A 24749-nucleotide genomic window follows, 5' to 3' on the forward strand; every position below is an offset into this window, starting at 1 on the left:
TCCTTCATTGTCTTGAGGACAGGGGTTATCTTCAATTAATTATACTTGGAAGATATTTTTCAGACACATAATATATCATCATCTCCTTAAAGCTATTTTTTTCTTTAGCTTCACTAAATTTTAGATCAAGGAAACATCCCCAAATAGTCAAACTCAGGCTATAAATACTCACTCAGTGCAGTTCACAGAGGGAATTATAAAGGCAGACAGAGGCTAGCTCAGTTCCAGGGTGCCCTTTTCGAAGGGGTCTCTCTTTTGTACCAGCAATGAGGAATTTATAGAATGGTTAGCAGTTTCACATCTTATAAACAGGGTTCAATAGCAGTAAGGGATGTGGATGGAGGGGATTAAGGATATAGTGACTATGATACTGTGCTAGATCCGTAAGAAGAGCCTAAACTAAGTAAGAGAAGAAAACAAGAAACCCCAGGTTAACAGAATGAACAGCAGTCATCCTCAATGACAAGGGTTTAAGATGACAGGAGAGTGAAGGCAGCACAGACAGCTGCATGGAGAGGGTAGCCTAGAGGAACTTACAAGAATTTCACATCATTTCAAGTAGTCACAGAGGCTCATGGGCATTTGAAATACATCTTAAGAGAGGCATAGAGCAGGAATTTGAATTTACGGGTCCAGTATATACAAAAGAAGTCTGATTTGAAGATACCCATGTGGAAGTCATCCCATGCGATGAATTCCCCCACTGAAAGAGTGTGAAGTGAAGAGATAGCCAAGGACAGAGCTTTGGATCAACATTTAAAGCATGACATGAAGAAAAGAAGTACTAAAATGAAAGTGCAAAGAAAAAAAAATCAGAGAAAAGGCGAAGAGCCAGGAGAAAATTATGTTAGGGAGGCTGGGGAAAGAGAAGATGGCTAACAGTGTCAACAGCTGAGAGAAAGTAAAAAGAATGTTCTCCTGGAGTTAGTCATTGCATGCACATGGTGGAGGGAGAGGTCAAACTGCAGTGACTGAGTGAGGGGCAGGACACACATTCATCGGATGTGAATGCGGACACAGCAGGGAAGGAAGACGGCTTCCCTGTGGGAGAAGGTCAAGGGCACGAGGCAGAAGGTAGAAACTATACTTCACAGACTACAGCCATAGAATGGTAGATAAAATTTATCAGAAGATTAGTTGAAAAGATGTACCATAGCTGAGAAAATAAACACATTAATCAAAAGTGTATCAAGAGATGCAGGGGTAAATTGGGATGAAATATTTATTACGGATTGATGTGGATGGCATGGTTACCTAAAGACTTTGGGTTGAAGCCCACAGGACCAGAGTAAAATGTGAGAGGATAAAATGAATGCATAACGGGCTGTATTTTCTCAGAGCAGTACAGGGCGGGGCTACCTGCTGAGCAAACGCTAAATGAGGCAAGGTCAAAGAGATGACCAAAGTTGAGGAATCTGGAAGGAGTTCCCTGTACTGTCAAATGCTGGAGTTGTCAGCAGGTACAAAAGTACTTAAGTGATAATCTAGTCGTGGGCCCGAGTCTGGTTAGAGGCCAGCTGAGTTTGGAGGGAAGAGACATGCAATGGTAAGGATGTAGGAAGAAGATGCCGTTTAAGGAGGAGGATGCAGTAAAGGCTTGTAAAGAAAGACAGCTTCAAAGGGAGTGACAGCCCAGGATGAAGGACTTCAGGAGTCACACATAGAAGACCAAAGCTTATCCCCACTTTTTCTGTATGCCTTTGAGTCCTTTGCATAGGTCCCTATTTGTCCAGAAATGAGAGGGTGCATCATGCAGCACGCCCCCGCCATCACGGTTGGCCAGCTCCACAGCTGATTCCTGATAGAGGGTTTTCTGTGGTAAGTGTTCCCTGATTCTCTACCTAACATATCTCTTGTCACTGTCTCTCTTTGACTTTGTTTCTTCGTAGAACTTAGCTCTACCTTCAACCATTTCACATTTACTTTTTTCTTTTCTTTTCTTTTTTGTCTTCTCTGTGCCCCTAGGAGAGGCTAGCTGAAAGTTATTGAGAAGCAGTGCTTATCACATGTAGGAGAAATGGAACCAAACAGAGTTAGGAGCCAGTGTAAGCGTTATCATTAGATTTGTAATATTTTTTGACAACTTACTTAGCCTCTGTTTCCCAATTTGTAGAGTGGGATATTACAGTGTGTGAGGATTCTGTGAGCTAATGCATATGAAGTACTATGATTCATTGTCAACAAGGGCTCAGAAAAGGCAAGGTGCCTCTGTGAGAACAGCTGCAAGGTGCTGTAGAAAATGCCTACAGACATCTCAAAACTGTTACGAAAGGCCTATCAGCTGAAATAGTTACCTACTTGCAACTTTATCCTCAACATCCGAAAAAAATAATACAGGATCTAACAATAGTGGAATGGTTAACTATTGCCATTTTCTTAAATTTCAGACCAAAGGAAACACAGTATTGAGCTGGGTGTTTCTGTCAGGACATCTCCCCTTGTACTGAGCCTACAGATTTCTGGGCCTGGCAGGAGTAAAGTTACTTGACTATATGGGGCGTTATGGCAGATGTTTATGGTCTCAGAGGGGGTGTGATCTGTGTGAGCTTTTAATTCCACAGCAAGAGCCCAAATTAGTTTCATTATTCTGGAGAGCATAAGTGGGTGAAAATTAGTCCATGAGCTCGATGGGGGAATGAGATTATGAATTTGCTATTAGATAACCTCTAATGACATTTCAGTACACAACTAAAAGAGACGATATTCTGAATAATTTATATCAGAGCATAAAATTACAACCTTAAAAATCTATAGTTATATTTTCTCCAATAACATAACCTTTTATAAACCAAATTAACATACCTTAAAATTGCTAAGTGTTTAAAAATTGAGGCAGAACACATCTTCTCTGCAGGTTATCAGAATGTAAAGAGAGCTTTTTTAGGGAGGATATGCATGGCTTGTCCTTCCTTCAAGATGGGGCACCAGGCCCCATCCCTCTCCTCCACACCACACTGCCTCTGTACTGGCCAGGTCACCACATTTGACATGCTAGCCTAGATTCCTTTTCTTTTGCTTCTCTGATCCTCACGCATGCTACTCTCTTATTTTTATTTTATTTTCCTTCCCAACACATAGACTTGTTCTTGGGCTTATGTAATCAGTTGCTGGGATAAAATAAATCCAAGGTGTCCTCAGAAGTGAGGACAACCAAGAGCTAAAAAGACTTAGCTGCATTTATGCTTGGCTTGTGCCACTTGGAATCTGGCTGCTGGCCCAACAGAGAGATTCTCCAAATGATGGTAACACACTGTACTTCTACAATGGAGCTAAGGCATCTCAACAGAGTGTGCTCTGGAAAGATGAAGGGATCATATCAAAGTTCTTCCATCTCTGTGCATAGCCCAGTGCCCAGGTCACTAGACACATTCAATTAAAAAAAGAAATTCAATAGAAAAACATTGTCTTGGAAATAGAATTAAGTTAAAACCGAACTATTGAGATAATATGGGATACTAAAAAATATGTGGGCTTTTTCGATGGCCCTACAATCATGAGCAGTCATAAATATATAGAAATAGTCCAACCAAACACTTCAACATTGAAATAGCATCCAAATCACTGCTTTATTCTTTTTTTCCAAGTGTCATCTATAAGTTTGAGACTAGCCTAGGCTACCTAGCAAGATCTTGCCTCAAGAAAAAAGAAAATAAACAAGGTATATTGTCATACAACTTCATTACAGAACTTGGGAGGCAGAGGCAGGTGGATCTCAGTGCTGTGGAACAATCCTTTTCTACACTATGAATATGTCTTACTCTCCCTGGTCTATAAAAAGCTGACAGTCCAGTAACTGAGTAGGAAGTTAGGCAGGAAAGCCAAACTGAGGATAATGGGAAGAAGGAGAGCAGAGTCAGGAGAGATGCCAGGAAGCACCACCGAGCAAGCAGGATGTGTGAAAGTGAGGTAACATACCATGAGCCATGTGGTAAAGCATAAACAGAAATATATGTTAATTTAAGTGTAAGAGTTACCTAGTATGAAGCCTGAGCTATTGGGCAAGCATTTGTAAGTAATATTCAGCCTCTGAGTCAGTTATTTGGGACCAGGCAGTTGGGACAGGAAACATTCAATTACATCTCTGAGTTTGAGGCCAGCCTGGTCTACATAGTGAGGTCCAGCACAGCCAGGACTACACAGAGAAACCCTATCTTGAAAAAAACAAAACAAAATAAATAAAATGAACAAATAAATAAGTAAATATAATAAAAAACATGTTTTCTCTGGGGCCATATGATGTTTAAATGTCAACGTGTAAGTGTCAAAGTAAGACACTTGAGTGGAAGAAGGTAGTTTCCTCTATTGCTCAGGCCACGAGCTCGCAATTCTCAAATGAAAAACAGCACCGTGATATTAAAAAAGGACGACTTTAAATTAGAAAACAACTAGCAAAATGCACAGTCCACAGTAGGGACAGGATGGAAAAAGGGGATGAGTAGAGAAGTTGTCAGGCCATGCTTAGAGGAAAGGAAAGTGGATTTTCACGTCCATTTGTGAAGAGCATGCAGCCACAGGCAGGCTGGGCAGAGGACATCTGGTGTGGAGAGAGGCAGAATGAAATGCCACGTACAGCAGAGCCGACCAGCGAAGGTTCAGCATGCAGGCCCTCACCAACGCCCAGCCATTTCCCATGCTCCAGGTTATTAGGACCACATACAAAGCTGTTGTATTTTTCAATTTTTTCAAAGATATTTCCCAAGTAATATTTAGATGGAAGTATACAAATCCATCCATCTTATAAACAAAATTGCTAGGATAAGAAACTTTTTGGGAATCATTTTGGATTTTAAAGCACTTTTTTTCAAATTTAAAATATTTTTACTTCTAGTCATACTTTTTCCACCGAAGACAAATTCTTGCTAACATAAAACCTGAAATACTCTCTTCTTAGCCTAAGGCATGAACCATCATACCAGGCTAACCTAGATTCATTTTAGCAGCTTTACTTAGATATGTAATTCAAATGTCACAACATCTACATGTTTAATGTATGCAATAAAAGTTTCTATTATATTCAAGAGTGGTTTAACCTTCATATCCATCAGCTCCCTACTTCCCGCTCTCCTTCACCACTACTGATGACTGTTTCTACAGATTTGCCTATGCTTGATGTTTCTAATGAATGGAATGACTGTTCTTTTAAACTCAGCATAATGCTTTTGTGGTTCATTTTTGCTGTGGCATGGTTCAAAACGGCATTTCATTTATACTGTAGGATAGCATCCTCCATATGTTGATGCTGAGTCTTGTTCATGAGAGTGGGGCTTGTTTCTACTTTGTGCTACTGAGAAAAGTGCTGCTATGCCAATTCCCATAAAATTTATATGTATATTTTTTATTTATTATGTGGACATGCATTTTCCTTGCTGGGTCATAAGATCACATGCTTAAAATTTCACTTAAGCATATGCTGTACTCAACATTTTAAAGAATTGCCTGTTTTTCAAATTATGTCATTTATTCTTGAGATATAAAAGAGTTTTAATTGAAAATATGTCATTCCCTTGGGATTACGAAATAGTTAGAAAAACCATAGGCTAAGTTCATAATCTCAAGGATCTAAAATTATCATGGCTTCTAAGCAGAGCTATGGATATACAACATTGGCATACTCTGAAATTTGATGACTCAAAAGCCATAGGTGCCATCTCAAATGAACTCTCACATGAATCTACATCCTTCCCTGTTCCCTATGATGCTAAGCTTCGACTGTCATGTCAACATTTATACTGAAACACCGCTGTTCTTTGTTACTAAATGTTGGGCCTACCAACTCACAGCAACTTCCCACAATTAGGAGTTTTGCTATGACAGATCAAAACATTTTGAATAAGCAGTGTTTAATTCTAATAATCAGAATTTATCAATCTTTCCTAAAACTGATTTAGAGTAGCTTAATAGCTCACTGTTGTGTTCCTTACACATAATCACAGAGCCATGGAGGGAACAGTGTTTTGTTTTAACAGAAATTCATGAAGACAAGTTGAGGAAAGAACGAACATTTTTAACATTTTTCTTAGGTTTCATTCTTCCTGAACAGATTTTAAAATCATGTATCCTTGCCCTGGGATGTAGTGGTCCTACACTAGGCTCAGAATGAACACACTTTCAGCTTATCCGTCAGAACCCCTTCTTACAAGGCATGTCATGCCAAGGGACAATGGCAGGTACAGTTCACAAAAATTCAATACATTCAGCATCATATTGTTACTTTTTCTTTCCCAGTCCTCAAAGCATGCAGCTTAATTTTGATCATGAGTTAGAGATAAAGTTTTTAGAATGCTAATAATATGACAGCTTCATATCTCAGTGTGTAAAGCAGCTTGAAAGCCAATAGGGTTTTACAAAACATACATATCTCGCTAGTTGGTGAAGAACGCTGCCTTATAGACTTTCTTTGTCACAAAAATCAAAATACATTTCAAAGATTTGATTTATATTCCAGGAAAACAACAAAAACTGAATCAACATGAATCGATAAAATTTGTGAAAATTTTGGCACTGAGAACTTCCAAAAACATGAAAATGTATTTTGACTTTTACTCATGCATGTAAGCGACATAGGCCTATGTTTTATATTAAGAAAATCTAGAGGCAGTGTTTGGAACAAAATGTTCCACAATCCTGGTTGAAATTAGCAATTTAAATTTGTTGAGTGAGGTTACAAATGCACAAATCACAGAGATTTGAGAACTTGCATAGTTGTTAAAAATGTATCGAAAGGCCATAGGTTAAAAGTAATGAATGTATGTTTCATCATTATTATTATTATTAAAATATACAATCTGTGATCATAATTTATTTGTTTTACAAATGCATTTGGAGGTTAAAATTTTTCAATTCATCTGTGACAACCATGAAATTCAATATTGCTCACCATGACCAATCCATGAAATCTGTCAACTTTGTTCCTGGTTTTCACAAGGCCTTTTTCTGAGATGAACTGACCCATTTGAACTGAGGCACAGCAATTTTTTCATCTATGGCAAATCAGTTTATTTTACTCGGATTTATTAGGGGCTTCAAGTTTAAGCTTTTTATGTTTTAAGCCATTTATATATAATCTCAACCTTATGTTGGTTTTACTCACTGCTCCTTCTCCTCTCTGAAAGAGTTCTTTGCTTCTCAAACAAGTTCTCAGCCTGTTTTGCGAGAAGAGAGAACCTGTTGGCAATGGTTTTGCTTCAGGTCAGAGTGGGGAACTGAAAAGAAAGTTGTTAATTATTCTTGGGCCAGTGACCACACAAAAACATTCTGAGAATGTTTTCAGAAAGAAAATGTGTACACTACTCTAACCAGAATGTACGAAGAGGAGCCTTCTGCCTAATTTAACCCAAGTAATAAAAATATTATGTGACCCTTTTTACTGTTCAATAAAGCAAGAATACATAATTCTTTGAATATAAAAACAAACATTTTGGAGGGAAATTTAAAAATGATACTAAAATTTGTTCATAAGAACAATTCCAAGTTTTATAATATTACCTATTAGAATGAAGCTAAATTGAAATTAAAAGTAGTTTGAATTTTTTTTAAAGATTTATTTATTTATTATGTGTACAGTGTTCTGCCTGTATTCCAGAAGAGGGCATTAGATCCCATTACAGATGGTTGTGAGCCACCATGTGGTTGCTGGGAGTTGAACTCAGGACCCCTGGAAGAACAGCCAGTGCTCTTAACCTCTGAGCCATCTCTCAAGCCCTGAATTTTTATATTTTACTTTTATTTATAAGAAAAGTGTTTTATTTTTTCAGTATAATTACCTATCTGCTTCTACTTGCCATTACTAGTTAAGACATTAAAACCTAATGTTAAGATCTATGCTAGACTTATTGAAAATATGTGAGACCATTGGATCTCTTTCAGATTTGAGCACATGTAGAAATTTTTAATTGTATCTTTTTAAAATTAGAACCAATTATATCACATAAAAAGTGTAAATTACTGGGGCTCAAGAGACAACTCAGTGCTTAAAAGAGAATACTGCTCCTGGAGAGGACACAAGTTCAAGTGCCAGAACTGACATCGGGCAGCTTGCAGCCTCCAGTTCCAGAGGATCTGACAACTTCTGGACTCACAGGCACCAGCACCCACCTGTGCACATGCTTCCCCCCTCCCATACAGACAATTAAAATTAATTTTTAAACAGTTGAAAGCTATTAGATAGACAGACAGACAGACAGATAGAAATAGATAGATAGATAGATAGATTCCACTCAAAAAGTGAAAGCTAATGCCTGGCATAATTGTACAAACTCAATCCAGCACTCAGGGGAGGAGACAGAAGGATTTCATCTTTGACGTCAGTAAAGGCCAGATATTAAGACTGTTTCAAAAAACAAAATCAAAAAGGTGAAGCTTATTAACTGAAAGGGACTAACCAACAGACACGAAACATGTTTGGAGTGATTATAGCTTTGAGAACTGATTCATGTTCGATTTATAAACTATCCCAAATTATGATATTAAAAATGTACTTCAGAGTACTTCTATTTGGTATTAAATACAGAGTTCAATAACAGGTGTGACAACAACTGGGTTAAACAAAACATTTGATACTTACTTATATAATTCTGTTAGTGGTGCTGTCAAAATGGCTAATGTTGTCAAGAGGTGGTTGCAATGAGTATGAATTTTAAAAATTTTATTGTTGTTATACTCATGAGGATTCAAAATTTCCTGTACAGATGTACAAACTGACCATAATATGTTCTCAGTGCATATTAAGATTGTCGTGACATCGAGTCTATTGGAAAGAGAGAGACGAAAAGTCATGTTAAATAACATAGAGCTCTTGCCTGTTGTATACACTCTAATCTGTGTGTCCTAAGCATATGTAAGACGAGAAAGGTATGGTTAGATATCAGAGATATCTACATAGACACACCCAAGCCAGAGAGTGTCAAAACATCTTGTGGACACTCAGGAATTGGGTAGCCCATCGCATCATTACTTTTCATGATTCCAAGAGCTGCAATGCTGTTGTGGCAAGCCTTTGGGTTTTGTTTGTTTTAATTTTGTAGTTTTACTTTTTTTTTTTTTGAGAACTTCATCCAGCAATGCTGCCTGTAAATCATTCCTGCTCCAACTTCTCCTGTGTTCCCTCCCAAATCATGACCTCTTCTTTAATTATTATTATTACACATAAGAATACTCCATGGAAAAGTATTTGCTTTGCATTATTAGAATTCTCTTCCAGAAGCAAAATAGGAGCTGGTTGAAAAGAACAATGATCTATCACACACACACACACACACACACACACACACACACACACACACACACACATTGTAAGTAAGTATTTGATGGCAGAACATGTCTCCATGTCATCCACACGTAAACCATCAGAAAGAACTCGGAAGGTCAGATAACATACTCTCCTAGGAAGGGGGAGATGAGAGGCCATCACAACCAGAGCACAAGCTGAGATGCCTATAGACTCAGAAATTTCTAAAATTATATTTATTTGTGAAAGAAGACTATATTATCTTATTCATCAACATTTTCATTTCTATTGCTCATGTGGTATTTCTTTAAAATTTTAAGTGCATTTTTATTGTAATCAACACACACTAATTCTACATATTTCTGAGGTTAACACCTCAACCCATGAATACAATGTGTGAAAGGTATATATACTAGTAATATATAACACATGCATAAATCATATATATGGATTTGGCCATATGTTATATGAAAGCTACTAGATTATTACCAATGGCAATTATCAATAATTGTTGCAGGAGAATTGTCCATACTGCCATTCCACTATGCCAATAAAGCAGCCTTGAATCTAGGACGGAGTCAGCGATTGACTGACTGGGATTAGCCATAAAGTTCTTGGAGGACTTTGCAGGGCGGCTGCAGAGGACAGGAGCAGACTCAGGAGGAGTTGGAGGCGGTGTCTGGTGCAGGAGGTTCTGGAGAATGTGGAAAGAGGGTCGGGCATTCCCTCCACTTTTCTTGCATTCTTCAGGTCTTTATCTCAATTTCTAACTCCTGAGTTTTAATTACACCAGAATGAATTAGGTAACATTTCATCTGACAGCTACAAATAATCACTGGCCATTATCAATAATCACGGGTAATTATCAATAACCACCTTTAGGAAGATTTAAGTTTTGTTTTATTTACTTCTAATTGTTAATAGTTTCTGATCCAAGATACACACACACACACACACACACACACACACACACACTTTGGTTTCTGTAATAATGATGGTTTATTTACCTCTCATATACAAATATTTACATATTTTACAGTGAAAGTTTAAAAGCAATAATTCTAGATTTGCATAACACTTTTGTGCAATCATCCAGAACAAAAAGCCAGTCTCTAGTACATCATTAATTAATTAAATAAATATAACTTATTTTATGAGCTAACAATAAACCTGATAATACAAATATCTCATAATTATGAGCCACATAACAGCCAAAAGTGACTTCTGCTTCATAAAAAAGAGAGTAAACATTTTCTTTACTCTGAAAAGGAATTTTACATCTACACTTCAGAGTTCTACTTTTTAAAAATAGCTTGATCAGTGATTCAAAACAGCCTTTGCAAAATAGCACATTTGTGAAACATTGTAGCAGGACCTAGAGACCCTTTGAGTCACAGTGCGCTTTACAGGAACATGGTTAGGAAATGATTCCTCCTGCCAAAAACAAAGGCAGAAGGAAGTCTCTAATGCATGTGGGTTCTTTCTAAAATATATCTGAAAACATTATTTCATACCTGAATCCAGGTTTTAATCACATTATGTCAATTATCTAAAAGAAAAATAATAAAGTCATTTCCCACGTAGCTCAATGTTACTATTAAGCTAATTTGCATAATACTCACTGCTGAAATACTAGAATCACACTCTAATTCAGTCTTTTATTCAAAACCTAGTGATTTTTGCTTCTCATTTTCATGAACTGGCTTTCAGTAATAAATACAGGGGCAAAAGGAAAATAAAAGGAAAGTCAAGACAATAAATTAGACTGTTTATTACTATTGTTGTTGTTTTTTGTTTTTTTTCAAGACAGAGTTTCTCTGTGTATCCCTGGCTGTCCTGAAACTGTATAGACCAGGCTGGCCTCAAACTCAGAGATCTGCCTGACTCTGCTTCCTGAGTGCTGGGATTAAAGATGCCTGCCACCACACTGGGCTAGCATATGTTTAAAACAAAGTAGTTTTCTTAATGAAAATAGCTACTTTGTTTGAAAAGTGTAGAAACTAAATAAATAAAAGGCTGAAATCCTTCGGTTGTTTAGTAGGACCAAGTCAAGTTCGCTGCTCCGTCACAGCGTGGTTGCTGTTTTCTCTGTTACAGGACAGGGCCTTACTGAGCTCTTATCTTATTGTGTACATTTGACCTAGAGTCACATGTGGGAACATTTTCTGCAGGCAAAGGGGGTTCTAACGCTTGTAAGAGGAAAGAGCAGGGAAGTCAATCGGATCCAAGGCCCACTTTTCTACACAATGCCTCAGGAGAAGCGGCACCCTTTCCTCTTGGATGTTAGAAACTCACTAAACACACAGACTTTGTCTCGAGCTTCGGAAGAGCATTCTGCTTTACAAACTGATCTCTAAAGAAGTCTCCTTGAAGAGCAGCTTTCATTACCTTATCTGTGCAGCTCTCTTAGGACTGGGACACGCCCGAGCATATCTGGAGGCCAGTAGACCCAAGGACTTCTCCAGCACCTCTGCTAGAATCTCCTGGGCCAGCTTAGCGGGTAGTATGGTCCAGAGATCATGACGCAGAGCCCAGCTGAAGTAATGCCACATCTGGATGGAGAAGGAGCATCTTTCCCCCTGGCAAAATCATCACACATTAAACAACAGATCACATTTTCCAAAATGTCCATTTGCTTCCTAGGAACCTAATTAGTTCAGGCTGAGAGGAAATCTTTGGAGAGTCTGCTAGATGACCAAGAAAGAATTTTGACAGGATGTTAAACATCCTATTGACAAAGGAACATATGTTTTATTTCAATTACGAATGAAATATTCTAGTGTAACTCTAGACCACAAGCATAACCTAGCATATTCTTGATCCACCTGGTCTTGGCTTGCCTTTTGAATTTTTCTTTTAAGCATCAGCTTTGTAGTTACTTAACAAGTCCTGCTGATTCTCCAAAATTAAAATCTGTTTAAATTGTCGATGGAGGCACATTTATTTGAGACTATTGGCATGATTGAGTTAATTTTATAAATCTTTCAGATTCCGTATTATTATGGAACAAGAGGACGGAAAACAAACACATTTACTAAATCTTAGGCACATTCATGAAGCCAAGTGGGATGCTTAACTATTGAAGAGCACATTATGCTTTTTCATTAATGGCATTTTAACAATAGTTTATGTTAGCAACAGATAAACAGTAATCAAACTTTACACCATTTTGTAAAGGTGCGTATTATCATCATTTTACATACTTCCAAAGGGTCAAACTTCCATTTCCCCCATCCCTCCACAGACCCCTCCGTGTGCTAACTTTTGTCTGACTTCAGAAGGAAATTCAGCAGTGACTGGGCCAAAGGGAGCAGGAGGGAAGGAGAGGGCAGCCTGCCTCAAGTGATTTTGCAAGCAAGTGTTAATCAGGCAACATGTTGGGGGCAGGGGGTATTTGGCATCATTTCTCCAAACCAGATCAAAAGATTATCTGAAATAGGAAGAAAAGAATGCATGCACGCTTCCAATTTTATTTGGTTATATAAATATATCAAAACATAAGCCATTAAAATTTCCTATTTTATTCCTAGACATTTCTCTTTTGCAATCTGCTGTGTCCACTAGCATAGTTTCAAATCAGTGTTATCTAAGAAGTATCTGCTCTTGTCAAGGGCGATGGGCCCCCTGTCCTCCAGCGGCCAGGCTGAGCTACATAGCAAGTTCCAGGCCACTCTGGGTCACAAAGGGAAATCCTGTCCCATAAAACAAGCAAAGACAGCCTGCTCTCCTCCTAACCCAAAGTTACCACCTTCTCACACAGATATTTTCTTAACATGGCATTCTTTTGACAGTTACATTGATTATTAAAATACTATAGTCATTAAGATAATAGTGATTGATTTTCAAATGATAATACAAAAATGAGTGGTACTATTATTCTCTCTGCAGAAAACTTGGACTAAAAGTATCAGAGTTAAGTTTAAACAGAAAGGGATGTAGACTAGGTGTTTTTTTTTTACTTCCTAATTAGATACGCTAAATTACTTAATGGAAAAATGTATAAAATTAAAAACAAAGCAAAATTAATGTTCCATTTGCTTTGTGCTATGTTCTAAAAACTCTTGTCAAACTAAGAGAGGAGTCTCTAAGCTGGATTCACTGAGAGCTTCAGATGTAAATGAAAAGGACTCTTGAATCCAGCTGATGCTGGAACTGGTGGGGGGGGGATGTGGCCTAATAACTGTGTGATCAACAAGACTTCCCATAATTTTCAAAATACAGAACACCAGTGTCTTTTATGGCTATCTTTTAGCACAGAGATTTTTTTTTCTGCTCAAAATGTTCTATGTGCATTTTAAAGACTATAAATTGTTCCATGCATTTGGGAAGTTCTGACAAAATGGCCTTTGTTCTAGCAATTCTTTCTAAATGAATACAACTTCAGTGTGCATGTCGGTGTGTATGGGGGGGTTCATTAAACTAAATACGACTCAAGTTTTGTGACCTGTTCCCCTGCTTGCTGTCATTTCAAAAGTATTCTGTAGTAAACATCTGTTATTTTTATAAACCCACTATAATGTAAACAGATGTGAGCTTTTGCTTAGATTATACATCAGGAAACAAGCAGCTGGCCTTTATTATGGAAGCCACTCAGTATTATCTCTGTACAGATAATTCTTTACTTTTGGACTATTGGAAAACACAATTTTCTAAAATTGAGCAGATGTCAACTATACAAAAAGCTTAATTTTAAACATGCAATCTCAATACCCATTGTACTATCTGACCAACGCTTCAATGGAGAAGGCCCCAGCTCCTTGCCTCAAGCAGCATGACATGTTTAGGACATAGAAATGTATGCCTGTAGTTCAGTTGCCATCATAAAACGTGAGCACACACTGCTCCCTGGCTTGTAAAGTCTGTGACTGTTTTTCTCTACTTCACTGTGCACATGGCCACAGGGTCCTCTGAGATCGCTCTTCAACCCTTCATTTTCAGTCAGCCAGGCTTCATCTCTCTCTCTCTAAAATGTAGTCTCTTCTACAGATCACTGACATGACATGGGAGGGAGAGGAGGAGAAAGGGATTCAATAAGTGAGACACAACTGTGTCAGGTACACCACTCATCAAAACAGTTCAAAATCCTGGCTATTTTCCAAACCATATTATTTTCGGTAAATAGGAAAGTAGTATCATTTTTTTCCTATGCATGAATAAGAACTGTTAATTCTGCAATTAAATTGTAACTACTGACCATGTAAGTATATGGAAGCTCAAGTACTGTGTAATCACAGAATAACAGTTTCTTTATTTCTGTCTTTGAAGCTAAGGCCTTGCCATAAGATTTAAGAGACGTGTGCTACATGGTAATTGGTTTTGTTTTGGTAAATACTCAGTGGCTCCAGTAACAGGTTCTCAATGCACACACTTCTTTACACTGTACTCCTCTTCTGGTCCCTGACTGGCAAAAGAGGAAACACATATCCTGACTACATACTGAGATGATACCTGTTCCTCACTCTAAACACCTTAAAAGGTTGTTTATTAGTAGATGGGCATATTGAAATAGTGTGAAACATGATGGTTCCACTTTCTGTCACTCTGTTTACCTTAAGGCAAGTTGAGCCTGTGATGCTGCCAGGAGAGGGATGACCAGTACTTTCATTCTTATCGCCTGCCACCAGCCATACCTGCCACTTTCTCCCTCTCTGCTCCCTGCTACCACTAATATTTGAAATACAGCGGGTTTGAAAATTATGTATGGATGCTTTTACAAAGAGAAAAACTATCTGGGGAGGGCTCTAAAGAGATGAAACAGCCTGAGGAAGCAGGAAAGTCACTAAGAGATTCTTATTAGTGGGTTATTAGTGGCCAATGTTTTTACAACATCTATGCTATCTCAGGCACAAGAACAGTAGTGCCTAGGGATGGCAGGAGTGACTGCTGAATAAAAGCCCACTCTCTTTTCTAAATACTCCACAGTGGTTAGAAAGTCAAGGAAAATGAAAATCATAAGCTGTGATCCAGAAGAAAGGGTATGATGGAACAGCTAATGAAGATGAGTCTGATCACTAAAGTTTTAAACCTCAAATATATATATTTTTAAATATATATAAATACTTTCCCCTAGCATGGAAGTAATTTCAAATATTATATGATCTATATACACTCTGTGGGACTGAGGGGGTCAAAAAACTAATGAAGCCCGGTCATGAATAATTTTAACTGATTCTTAATTTGGTTATGCTGGGGAATTATTTTGGCTTTAATTTGGTAGTTATTTGGGATTTCAAAACATGAGCTAAATGAAAATAGTGAAGCATAAAGTGTTCTTAAAATGTGGGTCTTAAAATGTACTCTTAAGAATGAGAAGTAAAAAATAAGCATAAAAGTAAAGCTGCTTAATAACAAGTATTTATTAAAAAAGATGGAAATACACAAGAAGAAAAGACACAAGGACACCTATAACTGGAAGCTTTGGGAAAAACACAAAGGATTGAGCTTAGCTCTTGTTATCTCTGAGTTGTCATTGAATCTCATTATATCCCAATTCACACAGTGCTGCAATCCTGCAACGCAAATCAAGTTATTTTTACTTTTAAGCAGAAGGAGAGTTCTGATGTCTAATTTATTTCAGGTTTCCAAAGACAGTGTTTTTCCTAAATACAAATTCAATATTTAAAAAATATTATCCTAACAGCCTTCATGTTTTAGTAATATGGAGCTCATGTTTCTAATTAGCCAGAAAGCAGGTAGGCAGTAAAACATATTTGTGTAAAAAGGACGAATAGTAAACTTCACACCTCATAAAAAGCTTTGTAGTCATCCCAGTGGTGGCTCTCAGCATCCTGTAAAATGCTTGTAGCACAAAGTCTGACGCAGTAGTCCGTAACCTGAAACTGTAGAGTGTTGATGAATTCCTGATATCGCTGGACAGGCACCAGGAATATGGGTCTGTTCAGAGGGAATGATCAAAGAGACAGAGATTTAAGGCCTGTGCGGTAGGAGGCAACAACCTCCAGCACTACAAATGGTTTTCATTATTAGATATCAATCATTCATTTCCTCCCAAAGCTGAAGGCTGTATCCACATTCACTTTCCAAAAAGAAAAGTGGGTGGGGGGAGTTTGCCTTTGTTTTTCAAGTCCTTTGAAAACGTACATCTGCTGTTCTACAAATATGCACTTCAACTCGAGACAAACTGTATTGTCAATACATCATTCAAAACTAAAAGTATTCTTTGTAAGCCTGTTATTAGAGATCAGTGCATTATTTAGGCATTAGGTTATCATTATTACTGAAGAGCAACATGCACTTCTCAGAATCAACTTTTCTAAAGCTATCACACATACCATAAACACTCCTTTTATTTTTTAAAAGTTGTAATTTTGTAGATGTCAATTATCTCATAAACTGCTTTAAAATAGTCTACTGAAATGAAGTGATTTCTGGCATATTTTGTTTATAAATTCAAGTATGAATCACAACATCTGACTACTTATGAGAATTAAAGAAATAACATAACTGTATCCTACATTGAGCCAAATTTATTTCGCTTTTATCTTCAGCTATTTATATCACACTTCCTTGATTCGTAGCTAGGAGACCATGCAGGCTGAATAAAGAGCAGAGAAGGGGTTCTTGGGCTGCACTGGACTGGCGAGTCCACATGCTCCTTCCAAGGAGCCGTGATAAGTTCTACAAAATTCAAACATAACCAGAAAGACCACTTGATAGCACCCATGGCAACTTTTACCTCCATACTGAAAACATATTGTATTTTTAGACTACTAATGCATGAGAATTAAGATTGGCAGATGCTTCCTCTTCAAATATTATGGACAGTTTATTACTAAATAGATGTCCTGCAATATGTTTACACTAGGCACAAAGATAGATTAAAATGCATTTATTCACTACAGCAGTTCTAACAGCCTGTTGGATTAGAAGCAGAATCGAGAAGTGAATATTTCACAAATGTTTATATGTGGGACAGAAACAAGTTTAACTTTCCTTTTCTATGTGGTCAGCTTAATGTGCCTCATGAAAGGGATGCAGTAAAATTCTTATCATAACAACATGCAGAACATGGCTGCCTTCCTTTGTGCATGTCTTTAGCAGAGGTTGCCTTTGTTATCATCTACACATCTAGTTTAATGTAACCCATATTTGACCTTTTAAGCATTTCCTAATCAAGAAAGATGGAAATAATCCATTATATTAATTATTATTTTCTCCTCAATGATTTACGTTAGCATTGTAATTCTCTGAAATCTGAAGAGCGCCTGTGTCCTTGAGCATGAACATCAACTTAATTTAAAAGACACTCACTTCCTAGTTGCCTCTCTCATCAGATTATCATACTGTGTAAAACGCTGGGAGACGTAGGCCGCCGTGGAGAGGAGAATGTACAGGTTCTTCAGGGGTGCTCTGGAAGGAACCTCCTTGCCCCTCTCCTGCAGTCTCTCCAGGACAGCTGTTGCCACTTTACAGCAGGCCTCCACAAGGTTCCCCCTAATTTCCTGAAGAGAATCATCTCTGCATGCCAGAGCCAGTGGAAGCATTGTGTCAAGCTTTTCCATGATGTCAGAACAAAACTAGGGAGAAATAAATGTGGCGCTGAGTTATTTGTATTCTGACAGCACCATGTAATTTATGTGCAGTGGAGCCAAATTCCTAAATAATGAACTTGGCATCAAGCATAAATATAATGACGCAGCTTTGTAACAATCAATTTCTCAGTTGTAGAAAGTTAAATGTTTCATGTCAAATAAGGAAATACCAAAATGATGTCTTTCTATATATAACCTTCAAACCTTATGCTCACCAGACAGACATGAAAAACTCAGAGCCAGCTTTACATGACAGTACCTTTATGTGTATTCAACAGAACTCAAAAATATATGTATCCTTGATATTAATTTCACATTACTTTTGAACTTTCCCTAATTGACTTCTACAAAATTTCCATATATAAACATATTTGACTAGATAATACACAGAATATCAGTTTGGCTTAAATAATCTACAAGCAACAGAAACAACTCCATGAAGGACCAGCCTTAATAATATATTTCCCAGGGGCTCAGAAGAGAAACTACGAACAGTGAGATTTATTTTCAGGAAATAAATTTAAGTCCGTCTATTTTATTCCTCTGGGATAAAATCCTATCTACATAGCTACAGTTCTGTACTCAAGCCTAGTTCCTTTCTGGCTTGATTTGTCTCTACCTTTATCTGCTGTCCCCTCTAAGTTCTATCTTAATTCTCTCATCTTGGTTCTGCCTCATCTAGGTCCTTCTCACCTCATTCTTACCCATCTACTACTTTCCCATATGCCTCTTCCTCATCCTCCATCCTGACCTCCAGTTCTCTAGTCAAAAATCCTCTCCAGCCAAAATCCTCAATATCCTCTCTTTGTTCTCCTTATACCTCAGTCCCCCCCTCCTCCAGTCTCTGAGGTGTTCAGTTATAAACCAAGCCATAGTGATCTTCTGGCAGGGCAAGGTCACCAGGCTTGAATTCTTGCAGGGTCATAAAGGCAGTAAGAATTTTCCTCAGGCAGTGGCTGGCAGGCTTTCTTTAACAACCCAAATGAGTGATAATGATTGGTTAGTCAAGAAGGGAATTTATTGTGCTCAATCTACATTCCTAGAAGTGGTTAGGTAAGAAATTAGGAGTCTATTAGTAAGGCTGTAAGGAAGGAGGGTCTCACTCTAAACTGCGCAAGAAATAAAGCTATCCGGGAGGATGGGAGGATAGGATGAACACCTAGGAGACAGGTTTTGTTTCATTTGGCCTTGGATGCTTGATAGGTATTTTAGATAAATACACTGTTACAAATTCTTGGAAGCATGCATAGCATTACAAGAAAATCATTGTAAGAACCAGCTAATATATATACAAAAGCTAAAATATCACCAAGACTTCTTAAGCCATGGCTTGACCTTTGGAGAAATCCTTGACTTTTCCAAGTAGTAGTTTTTGTGATAGTAGCTGAATTCCATTATGTTTTCCTGTGGTTTGCAGCAATCTTATGGGTAAGGAGCCAGGATCTTTCAGAAGTGTGTCTATTTCCACTATTTACTATGTATCTGGTCTCGTTAATGGTAGAGGGGCTGTAGGCATAGCCTGCTCTATACATGATCAGCCAAGAGAGCTCCCCCAGGGAGAGCTCTGGAGCCTCGGAGTGGCAGAAGGAGAAAGAGTAAGGACTTATAAAAACACCCATCACTGGCTGCTGATCCACAGCGGGGTGAATGCAGAGTATCTGTAATGACTTACTTCATATTTCCTGGGCAGGTTCTGTTGACTTTCAACACAGATGGGATATTCATTTAGGTGAAAAGATTGTATACGTTCACAGAAAAATAAGATGGTATCCCCTTTAACCTGCTAAAGAATGACTTCTATGTCATTCCAGCTCTGTCAACACTGAGACCCTCAGAATAAAGGGGTGAATGTCAGCAAAGAGACACATGTCCTTTTTGGTAGTTCTGGGCTATAGACACCAGAGAAGAAAACTAGTATGTCTAGTTTTCTAGGGTACCAGGCCCTTTCCAAGGCACTCCATCAGTTGACCTAAGGGCTCCTTTTACAATCCTTACATCTGCAAAGAGCAAGGATAAGGAAAAGCGATGCCACAGCTGCCAGCAGCGTAGGAAGCCATCTCCTCTGGTACTTGCCTTGGCCACTTTCTTTGGTTGTTCCTCCTCAGGAAATATGTGACCTTCTCGCCAAACTTTCGGGACAGTTACAAAGTTTATACCATAGCTCACAGCTGAGGATCTTTCTGTTTGCTCTTGTTGGAGGACTTTTGTGGAAAATCCTTCAATGGCTGCTGATATGGAGTGTGCCATGACAAAAGAGACTTCTTTAAATGCATTTCTCCAGCCAAACTCTGGAAAAGTAGCCTGAAATATATATATGCTTATAAAATCATATTCATATTAATTTTAACTTAGGAACAAATATTTTGACATAAAATTATTACTTTCATTCAACATACTGAATGCAGGCATCCTTTGATACAGTCTGAAAGCCATTCTGACAACCTGAAGAATATTACCTTGTGAATGAAGCAATACACACAAACAAGTACATTCTTTACACACCACAATATACTGACATTTCACTTTAATTCCTCCGTGGATTTAATCAAAAACCCTTTTCAAAATTTAATCTTTTAAGTATAGTTCAATAAAACCATCTTTAACGAGAGCTGAAAGCTACAGTTACAGCCTATACATAAAACAACCTTTAAATTCAATACATTTAATAAAGTCTAAATTAGATTTTTATAGTCTTTTTACAGTTTATTGTTAACAAGAATTGCAACATAAGTTAGCATTTAATATTCAATCTTTGATTTCTCCTTTAATCTCAGGATTCCAGACAAGCTAAAAAAGGAAAACAGCAATAAAATAAATTTCTCAGAGAAAGCACACATTGAACCTTTCTGGTTTTAACTTGCTTAAAATTTTATTTTGCCTCTCCTTCCAAAAAAGGAGTAGGAACATTGTTTTGTTGCAAGAAATGGGGAAGTAAAGTGGTCTGCATTGCTTTGTATGCCAGAGGAGCATCACTGAGATCATAACTATTCTGTTTTTCTTTAGTGGCTTCACAGTATATTTTATTATATAGTCTATACTCATATGCAGCTTCTTCAGATAGCTTTTCTTTCTTTTACTTTATTTCACATTTTAACTTTTTTTATCCTATATATTGTGATCATATTCTTTCCTTCCTCTATCCTCTCAGACCTTCCACCTCTTCCCACCCAACTTCATACGGTTTCTTTCTCTTACAACAAAATGAAAATTGAATGTTATAACCTTGAAGTCCCAATTTACTTTCATTACTGTGATAAAACACCATGACCACATGCAACTTAGGGAGGGGAGGGGTTATTTGGCTCACACATGCCAATCACAGCTGATCATTGAGGGGGATCTGAGCAAGAACCTGGAGACAAACAGAAGCAGAGAGCATGAAGGAGTGCTGCTCACTGGCTTGCTCTCTGGCTGGCTCAGCTTAGTTTTTAATACAGCCTATGACCAGAGGTGGCGCTGCCCACAATGGCATGCCGTCTCCCACATCAATCATCGATCAAGAAAATGCCTCACAGACTCACATAGAGGCTAATCTGATGGAAGCAATCCTTCAGCTAAGTTCCTCTTCCATGACAAAAACTAATTGACACACTTGGTTTATTTTTTTTTTTTATTTTAGTCTTGGTCTCATACAGAAATATATCTGTAAATGTAGATGTCCCTCAAGTTTCCTGATGTTCTTTAAAGTACTAAAACCATGCGTAGTAAGGAGACTAAATCTATGCTTAGAAATAGAGCTGTTTTAGCAGATCCTGTTTGTATTAATATGTCACCTACTCCAAATACAGAAGACTATAGGCTTAGCGCTAGAGAAATGACTCAGCAATTGGAGTGCTTACTGCTCTTGCAGAGGATGGAGTTCAGTTCCCAGCACCCATATCTGGTGGCCCACAACCTCCTTTAATTAGTCCCAGTGACCCAGTGCCTTGCTTCCTGGCCTTCGCCAGCACCTGCACACAGGTGCACATAACACTCTCCTAACCATATATACACTTTATTAGTAAATCTAATAAAATATTTTTAAAAGTAGGTCCTGAGTCGCTAAATCACTGATTGATCTTTTGCTTTTCTTGATATCAGAGTTTTTAGTTAGAAGACTGAGTTGAACTGGGCAGTTTCTATGTCCCTCTCAGTCAAAGACTTCTGCAATCAGAACCTGTAAGAAGGCTCAGTGAGGTAAGACATGCGCAAATGAACTTGCTATGCAAACTCAGTGGCCTCACTTTGAGCCCTAATCCCACGGTAGAAGGAAAAAACAGATTCCTGAACGTCGTCCTCTCATCTTCACATGTGTCCTGGCACATGTGCATTTTCACTTGCATTCGAATGCACACACACACACACACACACACACACACACACACACACACTGCACACACGAATCATAATAAACCTATGAATTACTAAGATTAAAATCATTAGCCTAATGTTTTATATGTTTATCCAATCCAACATCATTTTAACACATTTTATACAGATATAGAAAACAATAGATGGTTTATATACAACTCATGAGTCTACAACTCTGTAGTCAAAATAACCACCCCTGTTTTACTATAGTTAAATGCAACTGAACTTTCCTGTCTAAAATTTATTTGATCCTTTAGCAACATAGAGTTGAAACAAGTCTGTCAATTGTATTTGGGTACAATTAACCAATAACTAAATCTCCTTACTTATAAGTGAAGGTCAGAGGACAACTTTCAGGAATACGTTTTTCCTTCCACCTGGGATGTGGGCATCAAACATAGGTCAATAGAGGTAGAAAAATTATAGCCTGTGGCATAACAGTAACTCTTTGGAACATGTTAATGATAAAAATGTTAAAGGAAACTACCTCCATAAAAATGAAAAGCAATAAACAAAAGCCCTGGTTTGTTTGCTTGCTTATATTTCTAATGGAGCACAAATATTCATTAAAATCTTCCAATCATGCAAAGAACATATTTGGTAGAAATTGTGACTGATTGCTGTGGCTAGAGTCACTGTTCCTATGCCTGTCTATGCTTTTTTCTCTGCCTGCATAGGGATGATCTTTTCCTGTGGTAATTGATATGTGACTGTAATATGCTGGCCATATGAATTCCCCTTCAAGTATGAGAAACAAAGACATAAATCACTACTCATACAAAGAAAACTGCAAACCTCTACACACTGACACCATCTTCTAAAAGTCTATGTTTTCATGAAAGATTGCTTATTCTCTTCCCATCTGATATTTGGCATCACACACATTCCAGTTAAAATAAAGAACATTTGTTAGTTAATCCAAGAAAACAAGAAAGAACGGAGTGGCTTTCTTTTCAGTACACAACAGTTCGGAATTACTGAACTTTATTTTTTATTACATAATGCTAGATTCACGCTGAGCTTGATTTTCTTGTTGTTGTTATTGTTGTTGTTGAAGCACTATATATACTTTAGAGTATTCCTGACCATATCCCTTGCTTTCTAGACTGGGAACTGTTATAAATTATACAGACTTTGGTCTTTTAAAATATTTATGCAGCATATTACTCAGGATTAATTGAGAAAGCAGAAACCATGTAAGGAATTCAAAAGGAAGAGTTTAATGTAGGGAACTAATTTCTGTTACGGCTTGAATGGGCAATGTCTCTCTACAGCAGTGGTTCTCAACCTGTGTGTCACAACCCCTTTGGGGGTTCAATATCAGATATTTTGCATATCAGATTTACATTATGATTCATAACAGTAGAAGAGTTTTAGGCAAGAAGTAACAATGAAATACTTTTATGGTTGGGGGTCACCACAACACAAGGAACTGTGTTAAAGGGCCACAGCATCAGAGAGTTGAGAACCACTGCTTTAACAAACTCAGGCTTACACACTCACTCCCACGAGGTGGTCTTTTCTGGGCAGGCTATTGAAATTTTTGAAGGTAAGAGGATGTAGCTCACTAAGGAATGTCCTTGGATTATATTGATTTGGGATGCTTCCTGTCCCACTATCTGTTTCCTGTTTGTCATAATGATGTGAACAGGCTCCTGCTGACATGGACTGAGCTGCTTCTGCTATCATACTTCTCCCACAACCATTCTGGAATGAAATCTGAACCCATAAACAAATACATTCTTCTATCCTTAAGTTCCTTGTGTTGGATATTTTGTTGAGTGAAGCACAGGTAACTAACAGTGACCCAGGTGACGGGAGAAGGGCAAAGCCAAGCCAACTGTGAAGCACAACACAGGAGCAAATCATAATCACACCCAAGACAGAAAAGGCAAAGCAAAGTCACTGTGCTTTGAGAGACCGAGGCTGTCAACAGAGGCTAAATCAAGGCACAGCTGCCCAGTGGGACTCCAATCACACGCAGAATGTTTTGTGGCCAGGAGTCACAGCATTGTCACAGGATCACAGAGCTGGGGGACAGGGAATTTTAATTTTTTTCTCTGCAACTACTGCACTCCAATATTTCATCAATACCTTTAATTATACAGACATTCCCACAATGCAGAAAGCATGAGAGCATGGTAGACACGATTCTCTACAATACAGAACAGAGTAGAATCATAGCAATGAATCCTGAACAAGTAGACAAAGAGATTCATTCAACCCTTCATGTCTTTCCTTTGAAAATCAGCATTTTATCACTTTTCAATGGTTATCTATAGCTCACATTCTCAAAATACAGATCCTGAGCCAAGATGGGAACAAAAGTTTCATACCATTCTCATGAACCTGATTGTGCAAGAGAACAATGACCCAACTTTATTTTTGTTAAAAACATTTTTAACTTGTTAGCTTATATTACTTGTATAAATTAATGGGTCTTGTTATGACATCTTCATGTACTTATCCAAAGTATTTTGATCAGATTCATTGTTATTCTCGTTTTATATTTTCTTTTACCCCTCACCTCTAGCTAGTCCTCCATTACTCCTGTTAGACCCCCTTCTGCTTAAAGTCTTGTCTAATCTAGAATCCATGCTTTGAGCGAAACATCCATTTGT

General features: G+C 37.8%; 1 protein-coding gene across 5 annotated transcripts in view; it reads right to left on the reverse strand.

Moving 5' to 3' along the window:
• Positions 1–24749, reverse strand: part of Kiaa0825 (KIAA0825 ortholog) — a 432213-nt gene that overhangs the window by 295974 nt on the left and 111490 nt on the right. For all 5 annotated transcript variants that reach the window (XM_037211082.1, XM_028891593.2, XM_037211083.1 and 2 more), the window contains 5 exons: positions 19852–20079; positions 17498–17763; positions 15970–16120; positions 11615–11805; positions 8564–8746 (listed from right to left, as the gene is read on the reverse strand). In XM_037211082.1, coding sequence (XP_037066977.1) covers positions 8564–8746; positions 11615–11805; positions 15970–16120; positions 17498–17763; positions 19852–20079 — 1019 coding nt within the window. The remainder of the gene's footprint in view (positions 1–8563; positions 8747–11614; positions 11806–15969; positions 16121–17497; positions 17764–19851; positions 20080–24749) is intronic.

This window comes from Peromyscus leucopus, chromosome 15, assembly GCF_004664715.2.
Source record: "Peromyscus leucopus breed LL Stock chromosome 15, UCI_PerLeu_2.1, whole genome shotgun sequence".
Classification (NCBI taxonomy): domain Eukaryota; kingdom Metazoa; phylum Chordata; class Mammalia; order Rodentia; family Cricetidae; genus Peromyscus; species Peromyscus leucopus.